Raw genomic sequence first — 23,950 nt, 5'->3', positions numbered from 1 at the left:
CAGCATATATCAGGCCTTCTAATATTATTCTCCTGTCTCTTCTCTTTAATATTTTCCATCTCTTTATCTCTCTGCACTGTGTTCTGCGGACAGTCCTTATACACGTCTTTCAGTTAATTCTATATGTCCTAGTGTCTTATATACCTACCCATTAATTTGTTCTTTTAATCATTAAGTTTCATTTCTGAATGTTCAGCATGTTTTTTTCAAATATTTTTAGAAATAGTGTTTTGTATCCTTTCAATTTTTAAAGTCCTTCTTTTCATTCTTTAATCATTTTTAAATACTTAATTTATAATCTCTATATGGTGTTTCTATTATCTGAAAGCCCTTGGGGTATAGCCTTACTGTTTATTGGATCTACTGATGTCCCATCATGTTGGATTTGTTTTGAGAGTTTTTGAGGGCTCTGGAATTCTGAAACAAACGCTCATCTTCAATGGTACTTCACTTTTGGGACATCTATGACCTTGGATTGAAAGCAACCAAACTATCTGGAGAGGCTTTGGGTTTGCCTCTGCAGGCACTCAGAAATATCTCCAGGCACTCTATCTGAACCGTGGACCTACAGGGGTCAAGACCGCTTTAACGGAGGAAGTGACTCCATTTTCACCCCTCCCTAGAACCCACGCAGAGCCTTTCCTTATCAGTGTTAACAGTCTTTCCACAAAGGAGTAACCAGCTGATCTGGTCCTCTACATTGCAGTCTCAGGCCCATTTCCCTGCCTTGCACAGGCCCACAAGTGCTCATCTATCCTATTGTGGCTGTTAAAATATAAGGTCCTTATAAAGTAAGACTGGCAACGCCCCTTAAGGCATCTACAGGTGCACCACATACACTTGCCACTGGTTCTCCTGCCTCATTCTGGCCTTTGCAGAGTTTCTAACTTTCTGGAAGCTCGGCAAAGCCTGTAAAAGAATATTTGTTGGTCTCCCTCCCCCACAACCCCACCATTTTGATATATGCTGTAGTGAAAGGGTTTTTAAGTTGCCCAGTACACTATATTCTGGGAACCATATAGTGCTCTTAGGGTTTAGACTTAACTAGCAGGATAGGCAAAACTTATTCAGTCCCTTTACCTCATTAAAGAATTCAGCTGAGCACAGACTGATTGCTTCCTGCCTTAAAAAACGAGCAAGAATGGGTACAGGTTTTACATCCCTCTTCCACCACTTACTAGCCATGTGATCTTGGGCAAGTTCTTTATTCAAAAGTCTTTGTTTCCTTAACTATGAAATGGAAATTGTAATTCTTGCTTCAGAAAGTTAACTGTGGATATTAAATGAGATGGTGTATAGCAACTCCAAACACACTGTAGACATTCAAAAAAGAGTCTTCTTCCTTTCTCTTTGTTTAGCATATGGACCTTAGGGAATTCCAAGATCTAGGATGACAATAGCTCCTTTAGATTTATAATATATTTTATGTGTTTTGCTGTTAAACACATTTTAACTTAACAACCCTGTGAGACAGAATCCCACTTACAGGTAAGGACAAAAGGACACTGCTTATTATTGGCAGAGCGGGGACCCCAAACCTAGGAATCCTGACTTAGAGTGAAATATCCTCCAGGGACAGGTGCTGCTTCCTAAGGTACTAAAAAATCCTCCCTCTGAACTAGTTTCTGAGAAGGCACCTTCACGTCATAAAGTAGACACTAGGGGCTTAGTAAATGAAGGAACGTGAGCATCTGACCTTAGGCAAGTGGTGATATCTGAAGGACACCATACCTTGTGGAAAATCCTGATGGGAGCCATCTCTGCTCCATTTAGTGTCTTCAAAAGGAACATGGGCCAAGAGGAGGCATTCAGCCGAAATCCTGCAGCAAACATAATGGGGAACAGATAAAAAATGTGTTTCAAAAGGGAGTGGTGAGATGAAGTTTTCCCTTGGGAATCCAGCTACTCCTGCCACAACCTATATGCTGTGGCAGTTATAGAACCACAGGCTGTTAGGAAAGGACTTAAAGGTGAAATAGAAGAAATGCCTCATTAGACAGCCAAGGAAATGAGGCACGGGAGAGGGCACGGAACTTGCCCAAGGTAATGTTGCAGAGTAAGAAGTGGAACAAAGTCCCCAGCCACCTTTTCTGACTCCGTGACAAGTATTAGAAAATACATATTATAATGTTTAAAAAGCTTTCCTTGAAAAGTCCAAAATAGATGTGTGATAGGATTAACCAATTCTTAGAAATGATCTAGACAGCAGAGTGTGAAAGGGGTAGGATAATCTCTTAAGAAGAAACCAAATATGTCAACTGATACACCCAATATACACGTAAATCTTTTTGGTTTCTTTCCATATTAAACTAACTCATTATTTCTCTCTCTGTGACTCACTTTCTCTTCCTTTCTCTCTCTCTCTCTCTCACACACACACACACAGTACAAAACACTTTCTGATACTCATTTTTCCTTAAACAATTAAGGATGAGACAATGATGAAGATGGAAGGGATAATCCTATCCCAAAATACACATTTTCCCAGAGAGTAAAAAGAAGCCTAGAGAGATTAATTGTCCATTGTCGTTCAGCAAGTAAAAGCAGAAAAAATGTACTACTTAATTAATAAATTGTAAAAATAAGATTGTTATCATAGTTAGGTCTTCCAAATAGAACTCTGAATGTTTCCCTTTATTTGGCTTCAACTCTCTATCCTGAGATACTCAGCTTCCCCATTCCTCACAAACAACAGACAGGCTGCATCAAAGCTGCAGAGCTGGAAATAACAACTATTATTGAGAACTTTACTGTGTATGTGACACTGTGCCCATAGCTTTCCATAGACCACCTACTACTCAAGACAACCCAGGGAGGTAGATATTATCTCCATTTTATAGAGGAGAAGAGAGGTATAAAGTAAACTTAAGATCTCGAAGTGAACAAATGAGAAGGACAGAATTGAAATCCAGGCAGTAGGACCCTTCAGCCCACACTGTGGACTATGTATGCTAGACTATCAATGTACAAGCAAAATGAAAAAGGAAGAATCAACTTTGGGGATTAAGTATTAATTAATAGCTGTAGTTAAGGGGGAGGAAGTGAAAAGAGAGAAGAATGTGAAGATTAGAGAGTTACCACCCCACATGATGTAAACGTTTCGTCTCAAAGCTGGCTGGGCTAAGCCAAGCTCCCCCAGGTCAGGCGAGGTCCTGTGGCCGCTCATTTATATCAGCAGTGGTGACAGCGATGCAGATGTTCCTATCCCTTCAGCCTGAACTGCTACTGTTTACTTTTTTGCGTGCCTAGTCTTTTTTCCTTCTGGAAAAATTCTGTGTGATTTGGTGGGGATGCCTATCGCATGACTGTACCAACCTGGTTATGGAACAGAAAATAATGCCAGGTGAAGGCATCAGACTCCCCCCACTGAGAATGCGTATGTATGTCCCAAGTTGGGTCAACTGTGTTCTGACAGGACAGGCATGTTGGAGGAGTGTCTGTCTTTCCCTGAGATCATGGCTAGAAGGATGTCTGTAGGTTTGGCACTGCTACATGTAGAACATAACTGAGAATAAAGCCATGGTACAGCAAGAGATGGGGAGCCATGAGAGTGTTTAAAACCCTGTGTCCAAAAACACTCGGCTGCAGGCCTTAACTTCTTGGTCATACAGAGTCGGTAATTCTTGCTTCCTCCTTTCACCTCCTTTCACCTGGTTTGAGTGGAGTTTTGTTACTTACGGTCAAAGGAGTCTTGACTACCACTTTTCCTTTGATCAGAGTAAAATAAATAAATTTCTTCAGAAATTCGGGCCTGGTCTGTGAGTGAGGAAAACAACTCTCCTCAGGTCAGGCAAGGGCTGAGGCAAGTCAAACCTAGAGCAGATGTGCCGTGAATTGTTCACCACACCTCTGGGCAAGGCGAGGCAAGGCACAACTGTTCTAGGGAGATGCTTGCTATACCTTGATACAAGAGGAGTAGGAGGAATGACTGCATGATCAGAACATTCAGATTCATGTCCTCAGTTTCCAAGGAGTGCCTTGCCATGTAATTACCAATTCCATTTCTTTAGAAATAGGTTACTCTGGAGCTCCTAGCTCGCCTGGAACTTGAAGACCAAAAAAAAAAAAAAAAAAAAAAAAAAAAAGTCCTCTCAGCTCTGGGAACACTATAATAATATTATAATAGCTAATTTGTATTGAATGCTTATTATGCATAAAATTCTTCACATGCAATTTCCTTCTGGATATCTGAAATAACACCACGAGGTATGCACTGTTACTACCCTTAGTTTGCAGAAGATGAAATGGAAACTCATGATAAGTATCTTGTCCAGGGTAGTAAGTGATAAAGATTGCCATATATGATGGCCCCACTCTAGACCTCAGGCTCTTAACTATTCTGTTTCACCACCTCCTAGCAAGCTCCTTCAAGAATAGCACAGAACTGGGACGCCTGGGTGGCTCAGTTGGTTAAGCGGCTGCCTTCGGCTCAGGTCATGATCCCAGCGTCCTGGGATCGAGTCCCACATCAGGCTCCTTGCTCAGCAGGGAGCCTGCTTCTCCCTCTGCCTCTGCCTGCCACTCTGTCTGCCTGTGCTCGCTCGCTCTCTCTCCCTCTCTCTCTCTCTGACAAATAAAATATTTAAAAAAAAAAAATTAAAAAAAAAAAAAAAAGAATAGCACAGAAGTAACACAGAACTATTACCAACCCAAGGAATTACCGAGGTACCTTATTCCCCAACGCTTACAGTGATGTGGGACCCCACTCCAAATTCAAAGGTATCCCAAATCTGTCTTGGGCAGTCACAGATAGCATTTTACCATGGAAAGGGCCCTCGGAGACCATACAGTACAAAGATTTTATGTTGCAGATTGAACTGAAGTCTAAAACTGAAGTCCAGAGAGGCTACAAAACTTAACTATGGTCACACAAATTGCTCTTGTAGAATCAGCATGGAGCCCTAGGACCCTTCATCTGGGTTCTGAAAGTTCTCTTTCATACTATGCTGCCTTCCAAAGAGAACATATATCATGCACATATGAAATGCTAGGCTCTATGTGCTGTGCACTCTAAGTGGGTTACCTCATTTAATCACTACAACACTATGAATTAGGTATGAGAAAAGTAGCACTGGTTCAGGAACCAGGCTGCTTTGATTCAAATCTGGCTCTGCCATTTACCTGATGCGTAACCTATGGCAAATTACAAAAACTCTCTCTGGCTTTAGTTTCTTTAACAATAAAGTGGGATAAAAATGGTAACCACCTCAGTGGGTTGTTCTAAGGATTAAAATAGGTTAAGACAAGTGAAAGACTTAAAACTCAGCCTGGTATATGACAGGTGTTAGATAAATGCTGGCCATTACAGATGGAAAGACTGAGCTTAGGGAAATGAAGTACAATCCAAGGGTACTATACTAACTAGTCAATAGCAGAGGCAGGACTTCAGCCCAATTCCTATGTCTCCAGAACCTTCATTATCAATCAGCACATTAATGTCTTCAAATATTTCAACACTCAGCCCTACTGTAATGTTTTTACTGGCAAAAGGAGTTTGGGTCATGAATTTGTATAAGAGGGAAGAGAAGAAGAATAAAAATAGTAATTTGAGGATCTCCTCGAATTAAACAATGGCCTGGGGTGCTTATGAGGAAAAGAACAGGTGGGTCAGAAATCCCAACTTCTGAAAGTGGGAGCACCTCAGCGCTCGGCCACTCGTCCTCTTCTTCTTGGTTTCCAGTCTCCTCCTAGAAAATAGGACTGCCAATTTATATCCCCAGCTCAAACCTCTGCCCTGAGTTTCATGCTCATATTTCCAACTGCCTTGTTCTGTAAGTCTACTTGGATGCTAAGAGGTCTCAAAATGAGTAAGTTTCAAGCAGAACTCTGGATCTGCTGCCCGCCCCCAACTGGTCCAGTCATCTCAGCTCACTGGTACCATTTATTTAAACCCAGCTGGCTCAGGCCAAAAGGCCTAAAAGTCACCTCTGATGCCTTCCTTCTAGCACCCCTCAAATACATTTAGTCAGCAAGGCTTGACAGCATGTGCATCTTCAAACCATTTCTCGCCATTCAAGATTTCGCACCCACCAATGACCGCCCCAATCTAAGGCCCAGTCACACTCTGCTTAGAATGCTCCACCAGCCTTCTACCTGGACTCCCTGCCTCTACCTTTGCCTCCCTACTGCTCCACATAACAGTCAGAATGGTATGCTTGTGTGTGTGTATTTTTAAATATAAATCAGATCACATTACCGTTGTGCTTACATCCCATAACACAAAATAAATTTATGGTCTTCAGATATGTTAACAAGGCTTACATGGTCTGGAACTTGCTTACTTCTCATAACTCACCTCCTGTTCGCTCCTCTGCCCCCTTTCACTGATCTTTCTGTTCCTCAGACACACAGAGCTGTATCCTTCTGCCTCAAACACACTTCCCTTTCTCAAATCTTTGTTAATTCCTTGCTGAACTACCATCTCCTCAGAGAGGCATTCCTAGGCCATCTTACTTGAAACAGCTTCCTAAATCCTGCTCCTCGTGGTCCTTAAGTGCTTATCATTTTCTGGATTTTCTTTTTTCCTTGTAATGTGTCTGTCTTTTCCAACTACGATATAAACTCCATGAGAGTTTTTACTGAACAAAGGAAAAATCTCCACTTGGTAAACAGGTACCAAGAATCGATGGATACTTTATCATGTTATTCCATTTAATACTCACCAAAACCAGGTATGGCAGAGTTTAGGAACAATCTGGCAGGTGAGGCAATTGAAATTCGAGGTTAAAAGTCAAGGAAGGGGAACTCACCAGAGCCCACATAGCTAAGCTTTTAAGTAGCTGAGCTAATATGACAAAGCCAGGTCTCTAAATCTAAACACAGCCATGCTGCAACTGTTCTGTGCTTACCTAGGATTTCTTTAAAAAAAATATTTGTAAAGAACCAATGATAAGGAGCTTCCTGATATTCCCAAGACAGTGGGACTACTGAATAAGTTAGGATCCAGCTGTTTAAACTAACCTTGACCTGAGGAAGCTCTGGACTTAGATGCAGATCAGCAGGTCTAAGATTTAACCAAAGTTCATGCCCTCTGGTGGCGAGTAGCAGAACCACACTCACACCAGGAACCACCTGGTTGTGGTCTCCACTCCCTACCCTGCCATAGTCCCATCTAATAATTCCAAGCTTTGTGAAGTTATTAGACTCTAAGGCTGTCAAGACGATTCCCAACTCATTTTCTTCTCCCAGAGGAGCTTTACATACATGTACATCTACAAATTTATGTACAGAAAGATGCCACTAACTCAATGTACAACCCTAGACAACTTACTTCCCTTTCCCTGTTTCTGTATTTGTCAGATGAGGACACTGAACTAAAGCCATGCTTCCAAACTGAGTTGAGTGGATGATCTCACTTTTACCCCACGCATGAAAGAAAGGAGAAGTGAAACTGGCAGAGAAATGTCAACCGCGCTGTCTTCCCTGAGGAAGAAGTGAAAATCCGGCCTGACTATTTGGGAAGACTGGATTCCTTTTAGTTCTGATAGGACTCTATCCCCATATCACTGTTCCATTCCCATAGACACTCACAAACACAAGTTACCTCAGATTGATTTAATTGGGGGTGGAGGTCGTGACTTATCTTGAGATAGGTATGTGTAGGTGGGTCTGGCAGGGTCCTTGCTGTAGAGAAGAGGGAGTTTAGTGAATATTTTTAAGACACCATGCTTAAAGTAACTTCCAAATTTTGGGGTTAACCACCCCCAGAGATTTTTATAGAGTTCAAATTCTGTGATCACAAAATGAGATGTGTATCTTTTTAAAACCTCCTTTCTATTGACAGGCCCAGGAAGCTACCTAGCAAGTGGAAAGACTGATCAGTGACAGGAATATACAAAGGGTTCCTTTCAAGTCAAGGTATCCACATATAACCCAGACCATGTGACTAAGTTTGCTGATTGGGCACTTTGTACTGGGATCCTGACACACTCGACTAGGGGCCTCACCAGAAGCCAGCTTCTGTTTTAGACTCTCAAAAGTGGACATTGGAATCCCCTGAGGGAGCATTAAAGATTACACTGGTCTCACCCAGAATCAGAAATTCTGATTTAACTAATCTGAGGTAAGGCCTAGGCACTGATATTCTTAAGAGCTCTCTGGGTGATTCTAACTGGCAGCCAAGTTTGAGAACTAGTGATCCAAACAGTCCTGTTTATAAGAAATAATCACAGTCCTGAGTAGTAGAATAGGTCAGTGAAACAAGGGAGTGTGAGGAAAAGGTTGGCAGCATTGAGTTAATAATGTCACCTGAGGATCATTCTACCTTTCCATCTTTTCCCCCGGAGGACTCTGCAAGGGAGTATGAATGTTTCCTTTGTGAAGAGAACACACACACATATACACACAAATCATACGAGATTTTACAGGAGGAGAATGCTCTTCTAGAGCGATATTTCCCAAATATAGACCAATTTCGTTAGAGTCTCGGGAGAGTCATTTTACCATGCAGAATCCCAAGCCCCATTACCTAGAGATTCTGATTCAGCAACTCTGGGGAGAAGTCCAGAGGAGGCCTGGGGAACATGAACACACACACATATATATGTATAATTATATACATAATTTATTAAAACTTTTTATTTTGAAAAATCTTAAACCTAGATTAAAGTAGCAAAACAGTACATGAACTATGCACCCTTCACCTAGATTCCACTAGTAACATTTCCATATTTGCTTTCCATCTATCTACACACACTTTTTCCTCTGAACTATGAGAAAGTCAGAGACACAGTGACACCTCACCCCTAAATACATCAGTACATTTGTCCTCAGAATAAGGACACTCTCCTTTAAAACTGCAATACTGTAATACCCAAGAAATTTAATTAAAAATATTTTCCCCAAAATGTCCTTTATAGCTGTTTAATTTTTAAATACAAGAACTGATCGAGAATTACATATTGCATTTGGTTGTCATGTTCCTTTAGTCTCCTTTAATCTAGAACAGTCCTATTGCCTTTGTTTTTCATGAAACATGTTTTTGAAAAGTGTGGGCTAGCTGTTTAATAGAAAACCCAACAACTTGGATTTCTGATTGTTTCCTTATGATTACACTCATACTAACCATTTTGATAAAAATACCAGTGATGTTGAATACTTCTCACTTCATTACTTTAAGAAGCACATAATGTCTGTTTATCTAATCACTGACGATACTAAATTTGATCACTTGTAAAGGAGTGACTGACAGATTTCCTCATTATAATTTCCCTTTGTAATTAATAGGTAATCCGTGGGGAAAAACACTGAGATTATGTGAATATCCTATTCTCCGATAATCTTTTTTTTACCCAATCGTTTTAACATTCATTGATTATCCCTGACTGAATCAATTAAAATGGTTGCAAAATGGTAATTTTCTATCATTCTTCCTATATTTATTAGCTGGCATTCTGTAATTAGACCTTTTCCTGCAAATGTAACATTTTTTTGTTTTTGTACACTAGGGACCTATGGAAGCCAATACCATTGTTCTTTTGTTTTCATCATTCTTTCTGATCATATTGCTCCAATTTTGGCACGTCAGAGCCCCTTCCAGCTGGCTCCTGTGTCCTTCTGATATGTCCCCATCATTCTTTGAGAATTCTTTTCTTTCTGGAATAACAGAATGTTCCAAATTCACCTTACATTTTCTCTTCTGCTCAGCCTTGAAATCAGCCATTTCTCCACGGAGGCATGATACCGTCTTGTGAAGAGTGGGATTTAGAAACCACATTGCTACTGAGGTGTCTTTCCTTCTAGACCTTTTCAATGAACAGCGCTTATAGAATTATAGTACAAGTATATATAAAATTATATAAATTTTTTTGAATTAACAGTTCATATAGATATCTGCAACTCAAATTCTGTACTACAGGGTTCTTCATCTTCCCCCGTCCCACGTTTGTATCTTATTTACTCAATGGCTCTATCTTCAATGCATGTAAAATAGCTTCAGATGATTAAGGTAAAACCACTAAGATTAAGAAAACAGAATTTATTTCAAGTTCCATTTTTTTTCTTTGAAATATGTCCCATTAAGGGTATACTGTGAAGGTTCTGTGTTGAAGTTATTTGAATTAACTTTCTTTCAAGGTTGTTATGATATCCATTTGATACACAGTTCAGTTTGTTTCTGTTTGTAATCAATTTTAGGTTACGATTTGTTCTTTTTTTCTGGTTTCTTTTTTTTTTTTTTTGAGTAAAATAGTTACGTAACACAAAAGTTCAGAGAATATAAGAGTACTCTCAGAGAAGTCTCACTCCCATTGCTATACTTTCTACCCTATTCTCAGATACTCCCAATAGGTGACCTTTTCATTTTTTCTGGTTTAACACTCCCATGTTTCTTCTTATAAAAGTAAATGAAATATGGAATTTTGTGCATAAAATGTGCACCTGTGTGTATACATATTTCCCCTTCCCTTTCTCAAAAGTAAGAGGCATTAAGCACATTCACACTGCTGTGCAACCATCACCACCATGCATCTCCAGAACTTCACCTTCCCCAAGGGAACTCTGTAGCCATTAATCAATAATTTGCAATTCTTTCCTCCCCACCAGCTCCTAGCAACCACCATTCTATTTTCTGTCTCCGAATTTACCTAAATTAGGTATATCGTCTCAGTGGGATCATACAGTATTTGTCCTTTTGTGGCTGGCTTATTTCACTTACCACAACATCTATATTGTAGCATGGGTCCGAATCTCTTTCCTTTTTAAAGTTCAATAATAATCCATTGTATGAATATGACACATTTTGTTTAGCCTTTCTTCCACTGACATGCATTTGGGTTTCTCTGACCTTTTGGCTACTGTGAATAATGCTTCTAAACATAGGTATACAAGTATCTGCTTGAGTCCCTGCTTTTAATTGTTTTGTCTATATAGCCAGAAGTGGAAGTGCTAAATCATATGGTAATTCTATTTTTTATTTTTTGAAGAAACACCATATTGTTTTCCATAGTGGCTGCACCATTTTATATCTTCATCGTAGTGCACAGAGAGCAGTGCCTGGGTGGCTCAGTGGGTTAAAGCCTTTGCCTTCAGCTCAGGTCGTGATCCCAGGGTCCTGGGATCGAGCCCCACATCGGGCTCTCTGCTCAGCAGGGAGCCTGCTTCCTCCTCTCTCCCTACTTGTCATCTCTATCAAATAAATAAATAAAATCTTTTTTAAAAAAAAAGTAGTGCACAAAGATTCCAATTTCTCCACATCATCACCAATACTTTTTTCTACTTGATAATAGCCATCTTAATGGGTGTGAAATATTATCTCAGTGTGGTTTTTTTTTATTTGTATTTTACTAATGATTAGTGAGGCTGAGCATCTTTTCATGTGCTTACTGGTCATTTAGAAAAATGTCTATTCAAGTCCTTTGCTCATTTTTAAATCAGGTTGGTTGTTTTTTATTGTTGTTGAGTTGAAGGAATTTTTAAAAATATTCTGGATATTAACCTCTTATCAGATACAGGATTTGCAAATAGTTCTCCCATCCTGTGAGTTCCCTTTTCACTCTGCTCATATTGTCCATTGATGAACAAAAGTTTTAATGTGATGTAGTCCAATTTAACTTTTTCTTTTTTTTTTGGTTGCATGTGCTTTTGGTGTTATTTCCAAGAAATCATTGCCAATTCCAATGTCATGAAGCTTTTCCCCTATATTTTCTCCTAGGAGTTTTATACTTATAGTTTCTACATTTAGGACTATCATCCGGTTGGAGTTAATTTTTGTACATAATGTGGAGGTAAGGTCCGGCGTCATTCTTCTGTATGTGCATAATCAGTTGGCCCTGCACCAACTGTTGGGAATCCACTGAACTGTCTCGGTACTGCTGTTGAAAATCAATCGAGCATAAACGTATGAGTTCATTTCTGGACTCTCAAACCTAATCCACTGATCTATGTATATCTTTGTACCAGTAACATATCTTGAGTTTTGTTGCTGTATAATAAGTTGTGAAATCAGAAAATGTGAGTCCTAGGTGGAATGCTAATTTTTGTCAAAGGTCAGATGACTTTCTTCCTTAGCTATCATAATATGATGAATTTCACTAGCGATTTTTCTAAAGTTAAATCTTCTTTTCATTCCCAGAAAAAAAAACCGTTACTTTGCTTGACAAATTATTGTTTTAAATATGTTGAATTCTAACTCCTAATATTTTAAGATTTTTATAACAATATTCATACATGAAATTGTGTGTGTGTGTGTGTTTGTGTGTTTGTGTGTGTGTAATATAAATCAGGCTTAGGTATCCAAATTCTACCTGCTTTATAAAAAGAATCTGCATGTTTTCCTACTTTTCTATGATCTAGAACTGCACTATCCAGTAGAGTAGCCACCAGCCACACAGGCTTTTTAACTTTAAACTATAATTAAGCAAAATTAAAAATTTGGGTCTTTAGTTGTAGTAGCCACATTTCAAGTACTCTGTAGCCACATGTGGCTGCTGACTACCACACTGGACAGCACAGATGCAAAACATTTCCATTATCACAGAAAGCTCTTTTGGCTATCACTGACTTACAACAACTTAAGTAGAAGGAGAAAATCTGGTCTTAGAGGTTTTGCAGGATTCCTGTTAAATAACCTGCACATAGTGCTTTGCTATAGGTACAATTCGTTGAAATCTTTTATATGTTTTCTATGTAACTGTTTAAATATTACAATGTTATTAGGGTCATTTTTGACAATAGTATTTTCTTATTTCATCTCACTTTTCTATTTTATTTACATAGAGTTATTTCCTCCCTTTGTCATCGCTATGTTTGTGTATCTGCACTTATTCCTTTTTTTTCTTTCATAGGCTAACTAGTGGTTTATGTATTTTGTGTACTTTTCTCCCCAAAAGACTAGTATTTTGATTTATTGCTTTTTTACTTTCTACCTCATTAGCTTCTGTTTTATCTTTATTTTTCTTCTTCCTTTTTATCTTCTTTGTACTGTGACTTTTTTTCTAGTCTTTTGAAATGGGAATTTAAATTCTTAATTTTTACCCTTTTCACTTTTGTTGATGTCAAGCAGTTAAGGCTATCAGTTTTCTTCCAATTACTGCTTTAATTGATCTCAAAATTCTGATATGTGATGTTTATTATCATTACTTTTTAGAAATTTTGCAACTTTAGTTCATATTTCAAACAAGAGCTGTTTAGAGTTTTAGATTTCAATGTAGAAGGGCATTTAGCAGGTATAAAGCTTCATATGCATACACATATATGATCTGCCTTATTCATTAAAGTCTTTTTATTTATTTTTTTGGTACCAAATTACTTTATTTGGAGGAATGGTACAAATGAAAGAAGTAGATGTTTTGGTACAACTCATAGAAAATAAAGTATTTAATACCTTTACTTTTTGTCCTCTTGGGCTGCCTTGCCTTGAGAGGTGTGTGAAATCTATTAGTACGTTTGTCTCTCTACGTCTTTGCACCTACCATCATTTCTATTTTGTGAAGACAGATGCTTTGTGATTTGGTTCTGAAATATTTTTAACTATTATATTTTCATTGTGAATTGTGTCACCATTAAGCATTATAAAGTGGCTTCTCTTGTTTAATGCATCTTGGTCTGAATTCTACCTTGTCTAATATCAGAACTGCAATCTCCGGTATATATTGTTTGACTTTCCTTTGTATACCCTTGTCCATCCTTTTGTTTTCTCCTTCACTTTACTATAGGTATGTCTCCCGTACACAGTATAAAGCTGGGCTTGACTTTGAGCACCAATCTGAAAATTTTTTTTTCAATAGGTGAGTTAAAACCATTTACATTTATTGATGTAAATTACACATTTGGTCTCAATTCTCTCACATTATGTTTTATTTATGGTGCTTTCCATATTTAGTTCATCTCTTTCTCTGTATGGTCTGTTCCTTGATCTTTTTGTTCCTTTGTTATGTAGGAAATTTTGGAATTTTGTTTTTGTGGTTACCTTTATACTAACATATTTTCTAATGTCCTTAATTTACCTTTTCCTCATTTTGGTTTCTACTATTTGGCTTATCAGTTTCAGGTGATATCCTTTGATCCCATCTAAGGATATTACAGGAGGAAGGGGGTTTGCTTCCTGGTTACAGTGTGTTTGCGTGGTGGGCTTCTGCGGTACGCCCACCTTCTCCATTGCCCATATCCTGCAGTGCCTGACAGCCAGCAGTATCAGTAGTCAGTGCTGCCACCACCTTTCCCCAGATGGTTTTGTAGCACTCCAGAGAGACAGTTCTCTGTGAACCGCTTTCCTTAGAGGTACCCTAAAAGGCAAATTTCTAGCAAGTTCCACTGCTGTAACACCACAGTGACTTCTCTCATCCAGTGAGCCACAGCTGTGCCCCCTCCAAGATCAACTTCTCTGCCCTGAGGGTGGGGGAGGGGAGGTCCTTCCTTGGGGTCTCTATCTCAGCGCCAGTGTAGTGGCTTCTCCTTAAGTCTGCTCTTATATTCTTTAAAGTTCTCTTTCCTTTTGATTAGCCAATCCCTCAATCCTGTGTTACAGTTAACAATTATATTACACTTTCTGTGTTCAAATTACTGTGTGGGTTCTTTCCCTTCACAGGATCCATACTGATACCATACTATTCTACTCTTATCTCCACCTGTGTTTTTCTTAGCTTGATCATTGATCATTCCTTGTTTGGATGAAGCTCTTTCTGTAACTGATGCCTCAGGTAGGCTTGGGGTTTATAGTACTTCCCGAGTTCTTGCACGTTGAACACGGTTTCAGTATAAGCTCAATACCTGAAAAACAGCTTGTATAGATATAAAACACCCCGTTCTTACTTTCTTTCTTTGTACTTTGCTGTAGAGAAGTATGATGCAAAGTTCACTTTCTCTCCCTCGTAAATAACTTGGGCCTTTTTTTCTGAAGGCTTAGAGGGATTTTTCTTTATTCTTACAGTGTAATAGTTTTACTAGGATACATCTTAGTGTAACCAACCTGAAACAATCTTTCCAGGAAAAAGGCCTCTTCAATATGTAGGTTCATGTCTTCTTTAATTTTTGGAAAACTTTCTTATAATTTTAAGTATCAACTGTTTCATTATTTCGTTCATCTTCTTCAGGGACTCCAATTATACATGCATACATACATTTACATATACACATTCAATCTTTATTGATTCTATTCTATATCTAATGGTTCCTTTCTGGTACTTTTTAATCTTTCCTAATATTTACTTTTATTCTTTTGGCTGTTTTATTTCTCTTCTCAATATCCCTTATTATATTTTCAGTTAAGCCTATTATCCATTGGGCACCCTGCAATTGAGTCTGCAATTGGGATTATTTTGTTTTTCTTCAATTTTTTTCCTTGAGTTTGGACAATCCTATTTTCACACCTTCCTGTTTCTTCCGCATTTCTAGTCTGACTTTTAGAATTTATGATTTAAGGTTTTTTTTTCATATCTGTCAATACTTGTTTAATTCAAGTTGTGTTGTGTAATAGTTTTCTTCTGGTTAGTCACTGATTTTGGCAGAATTTTCAGTAGTTAAAATGGTTTTATCCTCATCTTTGGTTTTTCAACATATAGAAACTTTTTGTAGATACAGACTGCTATTTCTTAATCATGTGAGATATCTTATATTTTCCTGGACCAACAAATACAGGAGGTTCTGTTTTGGCAGGAATCTTGGGTTATGAATTTCTGTTGACATAGTGAAACACAGTTTCTTTAGTAGATGAGCCTGTTGGGATGGAATAGGAAGACTTGTGTGTCTTTTGACTGATTCTCTTCTGTTTCTGTATAAATCTGAATTACAACACCCCTGCTTCTTTCTTTTCCTTCAACCTACGTCTATCCTCCCCCAAAAGTAGTTATCTTCTCAAGAGAGCTATCTCTAGTCCCTCACACTTTCAATCCACTCTCTTCCTTTGGATTCCCCAGTAGCCAATGTTCTAATCAAATAGATCTTAGCTCTGTTCTCAGTATTTCCCACTCTAAATTGAACTACCTTTTCCTGGAGTTGATTTTGGCTGTGTTAGGCCCCCACTGCCCTCACCTTTCTAAATCCCATTTCTACCTACATAAAACTATTCATTCTGGTTTGGGTCAGGGGGTCACGTACTAGCTTTAATGATTTCAGATCTTTATACCTGAACATGCAGACAATATGTAATTGAAATCTATGGTATTCTTGACTCCAGTAATGTTTAAATTGGTTTGGTTTCCTTTTTGATCCACACGTTTCTAGAGAATTTATTGAAAGACTGTGATTTAAATTGCCACAATTATCCTTGGGACCTTATATAGTTGACCCCTGAATGATGCAGAGGTTGGGGGGTACAAACCGCCCCCCCCTGCATGCACTCAAAAATCAAAAACTTTTGACTCCCTCAAAACCTAACTACTAATAACCTACTGTTGACCTGAAACCTTAACGATAATGTAAAGAGCTGATTAACACAATTTTGTATGTTTTATGTATTATATAGAGTATTCTTAAAATAGGCTAGAGAAAAGAAAATGTTATTAAGGGGCGCCTGGGTGGCTCAGTCAGTTAAGCGTCTACCTTTGACTTAGGTCATGATCCCAGGGTCCTGGGATCAAGTCCCACATCAGGCTCTCCGCTCAGCATGGAGCCTGCCTCTCCTCTCCCTCTGCCTGCCCCTCTGTCTTCTGCTCTGTCTACTTGTGCTCTATCAAATAAATATAAAAAATCTTTAAAAAAACAAATAAAATGTTATTAAGAAAGTAAGGAAGGGAAAATACATTTATTTTTTATTTTTTTTTTTTTAAATAATTTTTTTTAATTTATTTATTTGACAGAGATCACAAGTAGGCAGAGAGGCAGGCAGAGAGAAAGAGGGAAGCAGGCTATCTGCTGAGCAGAGAACCCGATGTGGGGCTCGATCCCAGGACCCTGGGATCATGACCTGAGCCGAAGGCAGAGGCTTTAACCCACTGAGCCACCCAGGCGCCCCGGAAAATACATTTATAATAGTGTACTGTACTTATCGAAATAAATCTGTGTACAATGGAGCTATGCAGTGCAAACCTGGGTTGTTCAAGGGTCAACTGTGCTTTTTAGTATATGTGCTGCCGAAGCGAGCACTCAATTGTGCTTTTTAATAGCCTAACAAGATGATTCTAAATAGTGATTCATAAAGCAGGTTGAGAACTACACAGTTTAATGCAGCTATAAAAAGGAATGAGAAATATCTCCGTACTACTAAGAAATCAACTTTAGGATCTTTCATTAACTGGAAAAAAGCAAGGTTAAGACAACTATGCATAGTATGCTGTCATTTATATAAGAAAGTGGGAAATACATATGTATATATGTACATACACAGACACAGACACAGACACACCCAAATATATTTGTATTTTTAAAAAATGAAGTACAAACTATAAAATTAAAAGAAAGCAGCGCCTATGGCAGAAGAAAGCAATAAGGTGAAGGGGATTTCTCTGAATATACTTTGCTCTATAGATTTGACTTTAAGAATGATTTGTATCACATATATATTTATAAAGGAACATTTCTAAAAAGCAATCTCTAAAAATAAAAAAGAAAATACAGGGGTGCCTGGGTGGCTCAGTCAATTGAGCATCTGACTCCTGATTTTGGCTCAGGTTGTGATCTCAGGGTCCTGGGTTCCGTGCTTAGCAGGGAGTCTGCTGAGGATTCTATCCCTCTCCCTCTGCCCCTCCCCTCATTCATGTACATTCCCTCTCTCTCTCAAAGAAATAAATAAATCTTTAAAAAATACAACAAATGAACCTCAGTTTATATCAAGTTGGTGGCACTGCAACCCAGAGAGAAACTAACCCAAACAATCTTATAATATATTATTGACTATCCTTCACTTGAGGGTAAGAAAAAAAGAAATGCAAGTAACTCAAACACTGTCAGTAATGAGGATGGTGGTAAAGTGTTACTGTTATTCTGAGACTACTGTATGTGTCTATACAATAGAACAAATGAGTTATTTTGTTAGTGATATGGAGAACTAGGGTTTTGTTGTAGTACAAAGGAGATAGAGATTTAAGATAGCAAAGATAAAGTAAATAAAAACACCATTTGTCCTGAATTTTAGTAGGAAGTATCAGCAAGAACTAACAATTTTATCTTTAATAATAATAGTAAGGCAGTTCCTATCTCTGCCAAAAAGACATAGAAAGAACAACCAACCCAGCAGCTCTGAGCGCTCTAGTGTTTGGATTATAGTCTCTATCATTTCCCACTAAAAGGAACCTACGCACCTAAAAGAAATAGCTGAAGTCGTATTTGGGGCAGATAATATATAAGATAAACCTGGAACATTTTGAAATTTCAAAAGTCCAAGAGAGCTATCAAGCAATAAAGAGTCAGAAGACCATTTGATGAGGCTCCTATATAGCCAACAAATGGACAAATTAGGAATCAATAAGGATAATTAGTGCAATGGAATGAAACATGTCAAGTATTTATGAATTCTTGGGTTTACGATAGTAAACAACAATAACAAAAAAAAACTATCCTTAAATATTTTTGAAGGATGGTAGTAAACCAATTCATCATTTTGTAAATTGGTAAATAAATAAAAGAATCAAGCATTTAAGCTTTCTTCCATGAATGATATCCTCACAATAGCCAAATAATTGATGGAAGTTTATTTTAATAGACATATTCCATTTAATTTATGTGGATAGAATTATTTATAAGATTAAAATTTCCCATTCTGCAACCATAATGAATTGATTGATCTAAATCAGGGATCAGCAAATTATAGCCAGCAGCTGGTCATCTGTTTTTATAGATATAAGATTTTATTGGAACACAGCCTTGTTCATTTGTTTATGTATTGTCTCTGGCTGCTTTTGTATTACAATGACTAAGCTGACTAGTTGTAACTGAGAATGTATGGCCAATAAGCCTGAAAGTTTTGCTGTCTAACTCTTTAAGAAAATCTGTCAACCTTTGATCTAGGCCACAAGCAGTAATGGCTGCTACGTTATAAAATAAGAGACAAGACCATATATGCTTCCTAATAGAAGTAAACACCATCATCTATGAGATATTCTTATAAAAAAACTGAACCTGAACCTGATCAAGCCTCTAGACCTAGCTGCCAATTTCTAGGAGAGAGAGAACAGAGAAACCTGTCAAATGATACCACAGAGATACAATTGGCAAAATCTAATTGTGGGGGATATTAAAGACAAATTATTTAGGTTTTTCAACAAATAAATTGTAAGACAAAAATAAGAGAGAAGGAGAACCCACAGGTTAAAAGAGACTTAAAGGACATATCAACCAACTGCAATATGTGGATATTTGGATCCTGATTCAAAGAAACTAACAGAGAGAGAGAAAGAGACAGACAGACAACAGGGAAAATTTAAACACTGAGTAAATATTTGTTGATATTAATGAATTATCATTAATTTATATATGATAATGTTATTATGATTATGTTTCAAAAATATTATCTATGAGACATAGATACTAAATATTTAAGGATAGAATGATATGATGTTTGGGCAATTGGGCAGGAGGGGGCAGGGAGTACATGCGGATAACAAAACAAGACTGACTATGTGTTGGTAATTATCAAGGATGAAGAATACATGGACCTCAACTGTGCTATTCCTTCTACTTTTGTATATGTTTGGAATTTTACATTACAAATAAAGTTTTTAGTTGGAGGATAATGTTCAGCAACCACTTTGGGATCTCTTGCAAATGATACCTGCTATGTAATGCTCAGTTAATTCAGTATAATCTTCTGAGGGGAACACAGCCCATAGTTCATAACCTGTCTCTCTTCTCTGTTGAGACTCACTGCAACAGTGACTAACTGCTATTGATGAGATGGGCTACATCACCGAGGTACATCGAGGGGGGAAGAAAAAAGGTAAGTCTGATATTGAGAAGAAAAATGTAATGGGGTTATTAGTTTAAATAAAATAATGCAAATTAATTCAAAGTGAGAAAATTACAAGGACCAAGTGAGAATTTAGGAGAAAGGAAAGAAGGAATCCCTACAACAGTCATATTTCCACTGGGAAATTTTCTCTCACCTCTTGTTACCATTGTAGGATTTGGTAAAAGCTCTGTGGTTTTTGAGGCAGATTAAATGGTAAGATCTCCTTCTATTCTCTCTTTCAGGGTAAATGAGAACTGACAAAGAAGGATGAAAGGTGTGGTTTCTAGTTAGAAAAAAGAGACCTTAAGAGAAGTCTGGATATTATAAGTTAATGTAGAGGCGGATATGTCCAGATTTTACAGCTCGTTTCATTTTGGGTGGGCCCTTTCTTTTAGCCATATGAAAAAGAAGGAATAGGCAGGGGACCCTAGGGTTTCCCATAATAGGATGTACAATTTTGGAAAGATAACTAATTGGCTAAGGAGAGCTTAGGTCTAGTTACTCACCCAGAGGGGGCTGCAGCATACCCCCATTCTTCTCACAGTTCCCAATAGGCTGGATTTCAGCTGAGTCAACCAGCCGCCAGAAGTCATTCTTGTTGTCGCTGCCATCAAGGCGAAGGCGGAGGCGGGCACCTGTTAGTCCAACCACTGTGGCAATACACGTGGATGTGGTGTTCCTGGGGTCCTGCGCTTCCAATTTCATGCTGATCTTGAACTCGTTGCTTGGAGGTGTGTAGGACTGAGAAAAACAAGCCATGGGCATTAGGAAGACTAAGAGTGAATGGCATTTTCTGTACGGATGTTGAGCTGGAACCTGACAATTTATGCTTAGGACTGAAACTGGTTATAGCTGAGCCTAAGACAACTGCCTTGAACTATTCCCTAATTCTTAGGAAGGGTTTCATATAAAAGAAACGTTGGAAGGTAAGATGAAGGGGAAAAAAATTACTTTCCACAGAGGCATCAAATATTGACTCACACGAGTAAAAAAAGCACAGCAGTGTCTCAAATGGTCCTGATTTAAATGCTTGCTCATCCTATCTTCTCCAATATCCTAAATCTCCAGGTATTCATAACATTTTCTTCTTAGAAATCATCCTATTAAACTTGCATATCCTCAGTGTCTCTTCATGGAGCATTTCAGTGTATTGGTTTGTATATTCACCACACACACTACTGGGGGTTAAAAGTTTTCTTATTTTGACATTAACTTACAAATCAATTCATATTTAAAAACAATTTTAAGTTAAGTTGACATACCATAAACTATACTCTTTGTTAAATCTTGACATATATATATATCTATGACACCATACACATCACAACACCCTAGGAGCCTTTACCACAATAAAGAAAATTAACATGGACATACTCCCAAAGTTTTCTTATGTCCCTTTATAATCCCTCTGTCTAGCCCTTCCCAGACCCCTGCTCCCAGGTAAACACTGATCACCTTCTATCACTGTAGATTGATTGGCTGCATTTTCCAGTTTTAAGTGGAGTCACAGAGAATAAACTCTTTTTGTGTGTGTCTAGCTCCTTTCACTCAGCATAATCTGATATTCATCCATATTGTTGGATATATCAATAATTCATTTCTTTTTTCTAAGGATCTTGTTTTTTTACAGCAGTTTTAGGTTCAGAAGAAAACTGACCAGAAGGCAAAGAGATCTCCCATATACACCCTACCCCAAACACATGTGCAGTCTCCCCTATTACCAACACCTCCCACCACAGCAGTACATTTGTTACAACTGATGAACCTATCTTGACACACAATAATTACCCAAACTCCACACTTTACACTAGGGTTCTCTCTCGGTTTACATTTTGTGGTTTTGATCAAATGTATAATGACAGGTATTCATGATTATAGAATCATACAAAATAGTTTAACTGCCTTAAAAATTCTCTGTGCTGGGCGTATTCATCCCTCACCCACTCAACCACTGATCTTTTTAGGGTCTCCATAGTTTTGCCTTTTCCAGGATGTCATATAGGTGGAATCATATAGTATGCAGCCTTTTCAGACTGGCTTCTTCCCCTCAGTATATGCAAGTTAAGTTTCCTCCATGTCTGTTCATGGCTCAATAGCTCTTTTCTTTTTACAGCTGAATTATGTCCCATTTATTGGCTACACCACAGTTTTTTTCGTTTACCCACTGAAGGGCATCTTTATTGCTTCCAAGTTTTGGCAGTTATGAATAGAAGTGCAATAAACATCTATGCACAGGTTTTTGTGCAGATGTAAGTTTTAAAATCCTCTGGATAAAAACCAAGGGATATGATTGCTAGATTGTATAGAAAGAGTATGTTCAGTTTTGTAAGAAATCAACAAACTATCCTACAAAATGGCTGTACAATTTTGCACTCCCCCCAGCAATGAATGACAGCTTCTTTCGTTCTACACCCTCGTCAGATTTTGGTTATGTCACTCTTCTGGATTTTGGCCATTCTAATTAGTGTGTTGTGGTATCTCACTACTGTTAATTCCTATTTCTCTGATGATACATGATGTGGGACATCTTTTCACATGCTTTTTTGTCATCTGTATGTCTTCTTTGGTGAGGTGTTTAGTTAACATCTTTGGCCATTTTTAAATCAAGTTGTCTTCTTTCTTATTTTTGAGACTTTTTTAAGTGTTCTTTGTATATTTTGGATAACATTCCTTTATCAGATATGCCTTTTGCAAATATATTCTCCCAGTCTGTGGCTTGTCTCCTTATTCTTCTGACAGTGTCATTCCCAGAGCAGAAGGTTTTAATCTTAATGAAGTCCAGCTTCTCCATTATTTCCTTCATGGATCATGCCTTTGGTGTTATATCTAAACAGTCATCACCACACCCAAGGTCATCTTGTTTTTCTCCTATGTTATCTTCTAGGAGTTTATAGTTTTAAGTTATACATTTAGTCCGTGCTCTGCTTTGAATTAATTTTTGTGAAGGGTGTAAGGTTTCTGTCTAGATTTCTTTTTTTTTCGTGTGTGTGGCTATTGTTGTTTAAGCACTATCCTTTGGGAAAAAAACTATCTTAGCTCCATTGTATTGCCTTTTCTCCTTTGTCAAAGATCAGTTGCCTTTACTTTTGAGAGACTATTTCTTGGCTCTCTATTCTGTTCCACTGATCCATCTGGCTCTTCTTTTGCAAATACCACACCGTCTTGACTCCTGTTTCTTTATAGCGAGCTTTTAAGTTGGGTAGTGTCAATCCTCCAACTCTGTTCTCCTTCAATATTATGTTGGCTATTCTAGATCTTGTCTCGCTATATAAACGTTAGAATCAAATTTTTTCCACAAAATAACTGGCTGTAATTTTGATTAGGCTTGGATTGAATCTATAGATCACACTGGGAAGAACTGTCATCTTGGTAATAAAACTAACATCTATCTTTTTTTTTAAAAGATTTTATTTATTTGAGAGAGAAAGAGCACATGCAAGCAGGAGGATGGGCAGGTAGAGAGAGAGAATCTCAAGCAGACTCCACACTGAGCCGTGGAGCCTAACGTGGGGCTCAATCACATGTCCCTGAGTTCATGACATGAGCCAAAATCAAGAGTCAGATGCTTAACTGACTGAGCCACCGAGGTACCCCAAGCCTTCCTATTCTTGAACATCACTATCACTCCATTTTTTTTTTTTTTTTAGTTTTTTGATTTCATTTACCAGAGTTTTGTAGTTTTCCTCATACAAATCTTGTATATATTCTGTTAGATACATATCTAAGTATTTCATTTTTGGAGGTGCTAAGTGGAACTGTATTTTTAATTGCAAATTCCACATGTTCATTACACTATAAAGGAAAGTGATTGACTTTTATATATTAACCTTGTATCTTACAAATTTGCTATAGTTGCTTATTAGTTCTAGGAGGGTTTTTTTGTCAATTCAAGTTTGCTACAGAGACAATTATGTCATCTGAAAACAAAGAGAGTTTTATTTTTCCCTCCCAATCTGTATATCTTTAATTTTCTTGTCTTATTACAGTATCTAAAACTTCCACTATGATACTGAAAAGGAGTGGTGAGAGGAGATGTCCTTACCTTGTTCCTGATCTTAGCAGGAAAGCTTCTCATTTCTCACCATTAAGTATGATGTTGGCAATAGGATTTTTGTAGAAATTATCAGTCTG

The 23,950-nt window shown here is 37.9% G+C and overlaps 1 protein-coding gene across 8 annotated transcripts in view; it reads right to left on the bottom strand.

Moving 5' to 3' along the window:
* Positions 1 to 23,950, bottom strand: part of SCMH1 (Scm polycomb group protein homolog 1) — a 171,936-nt gene that overhangs the window by 79,668 nt on the left and 68,318 nt on the right. For 7 of the 8 annotated variants that reach the window (XM_080802756.1, XM_080802757.1, XM_080802758.1 and 4 more), the window contains 2 exons: positions 20,326 to 20,560; positions 1,732 to 1,820 (listed from right to left, as the gene is read on the bottom strand). In XM_080802756.1, coding sequence (XP_080658882.1) covers positions 1,732 to 1,820; positions 20,326 to 20,560 — 324 coding nt within the window. Of the gene's footprint in view, positions 1 to 1,731; positions 1,821 to 20,321; positions 20,561 to 23,950 lie in introns of those variants that run through there. The other variant, XM_080802760.1, reaches the window with a different exon arrangement.

This window comes from Martes martes (genome assembly GCF_963455335.1).
Source record: "Martes martes genome assembly, chromosome: 4".
Taxonomy (NCBI): Eukaryota; Metazoa; Chordata; class Mammalia; order Carnivora; family Mustelidae; genus Martes; species Martes martes.
This window is presented reverse-complemented; position numbering and strand designations above follow the sequence as displayed.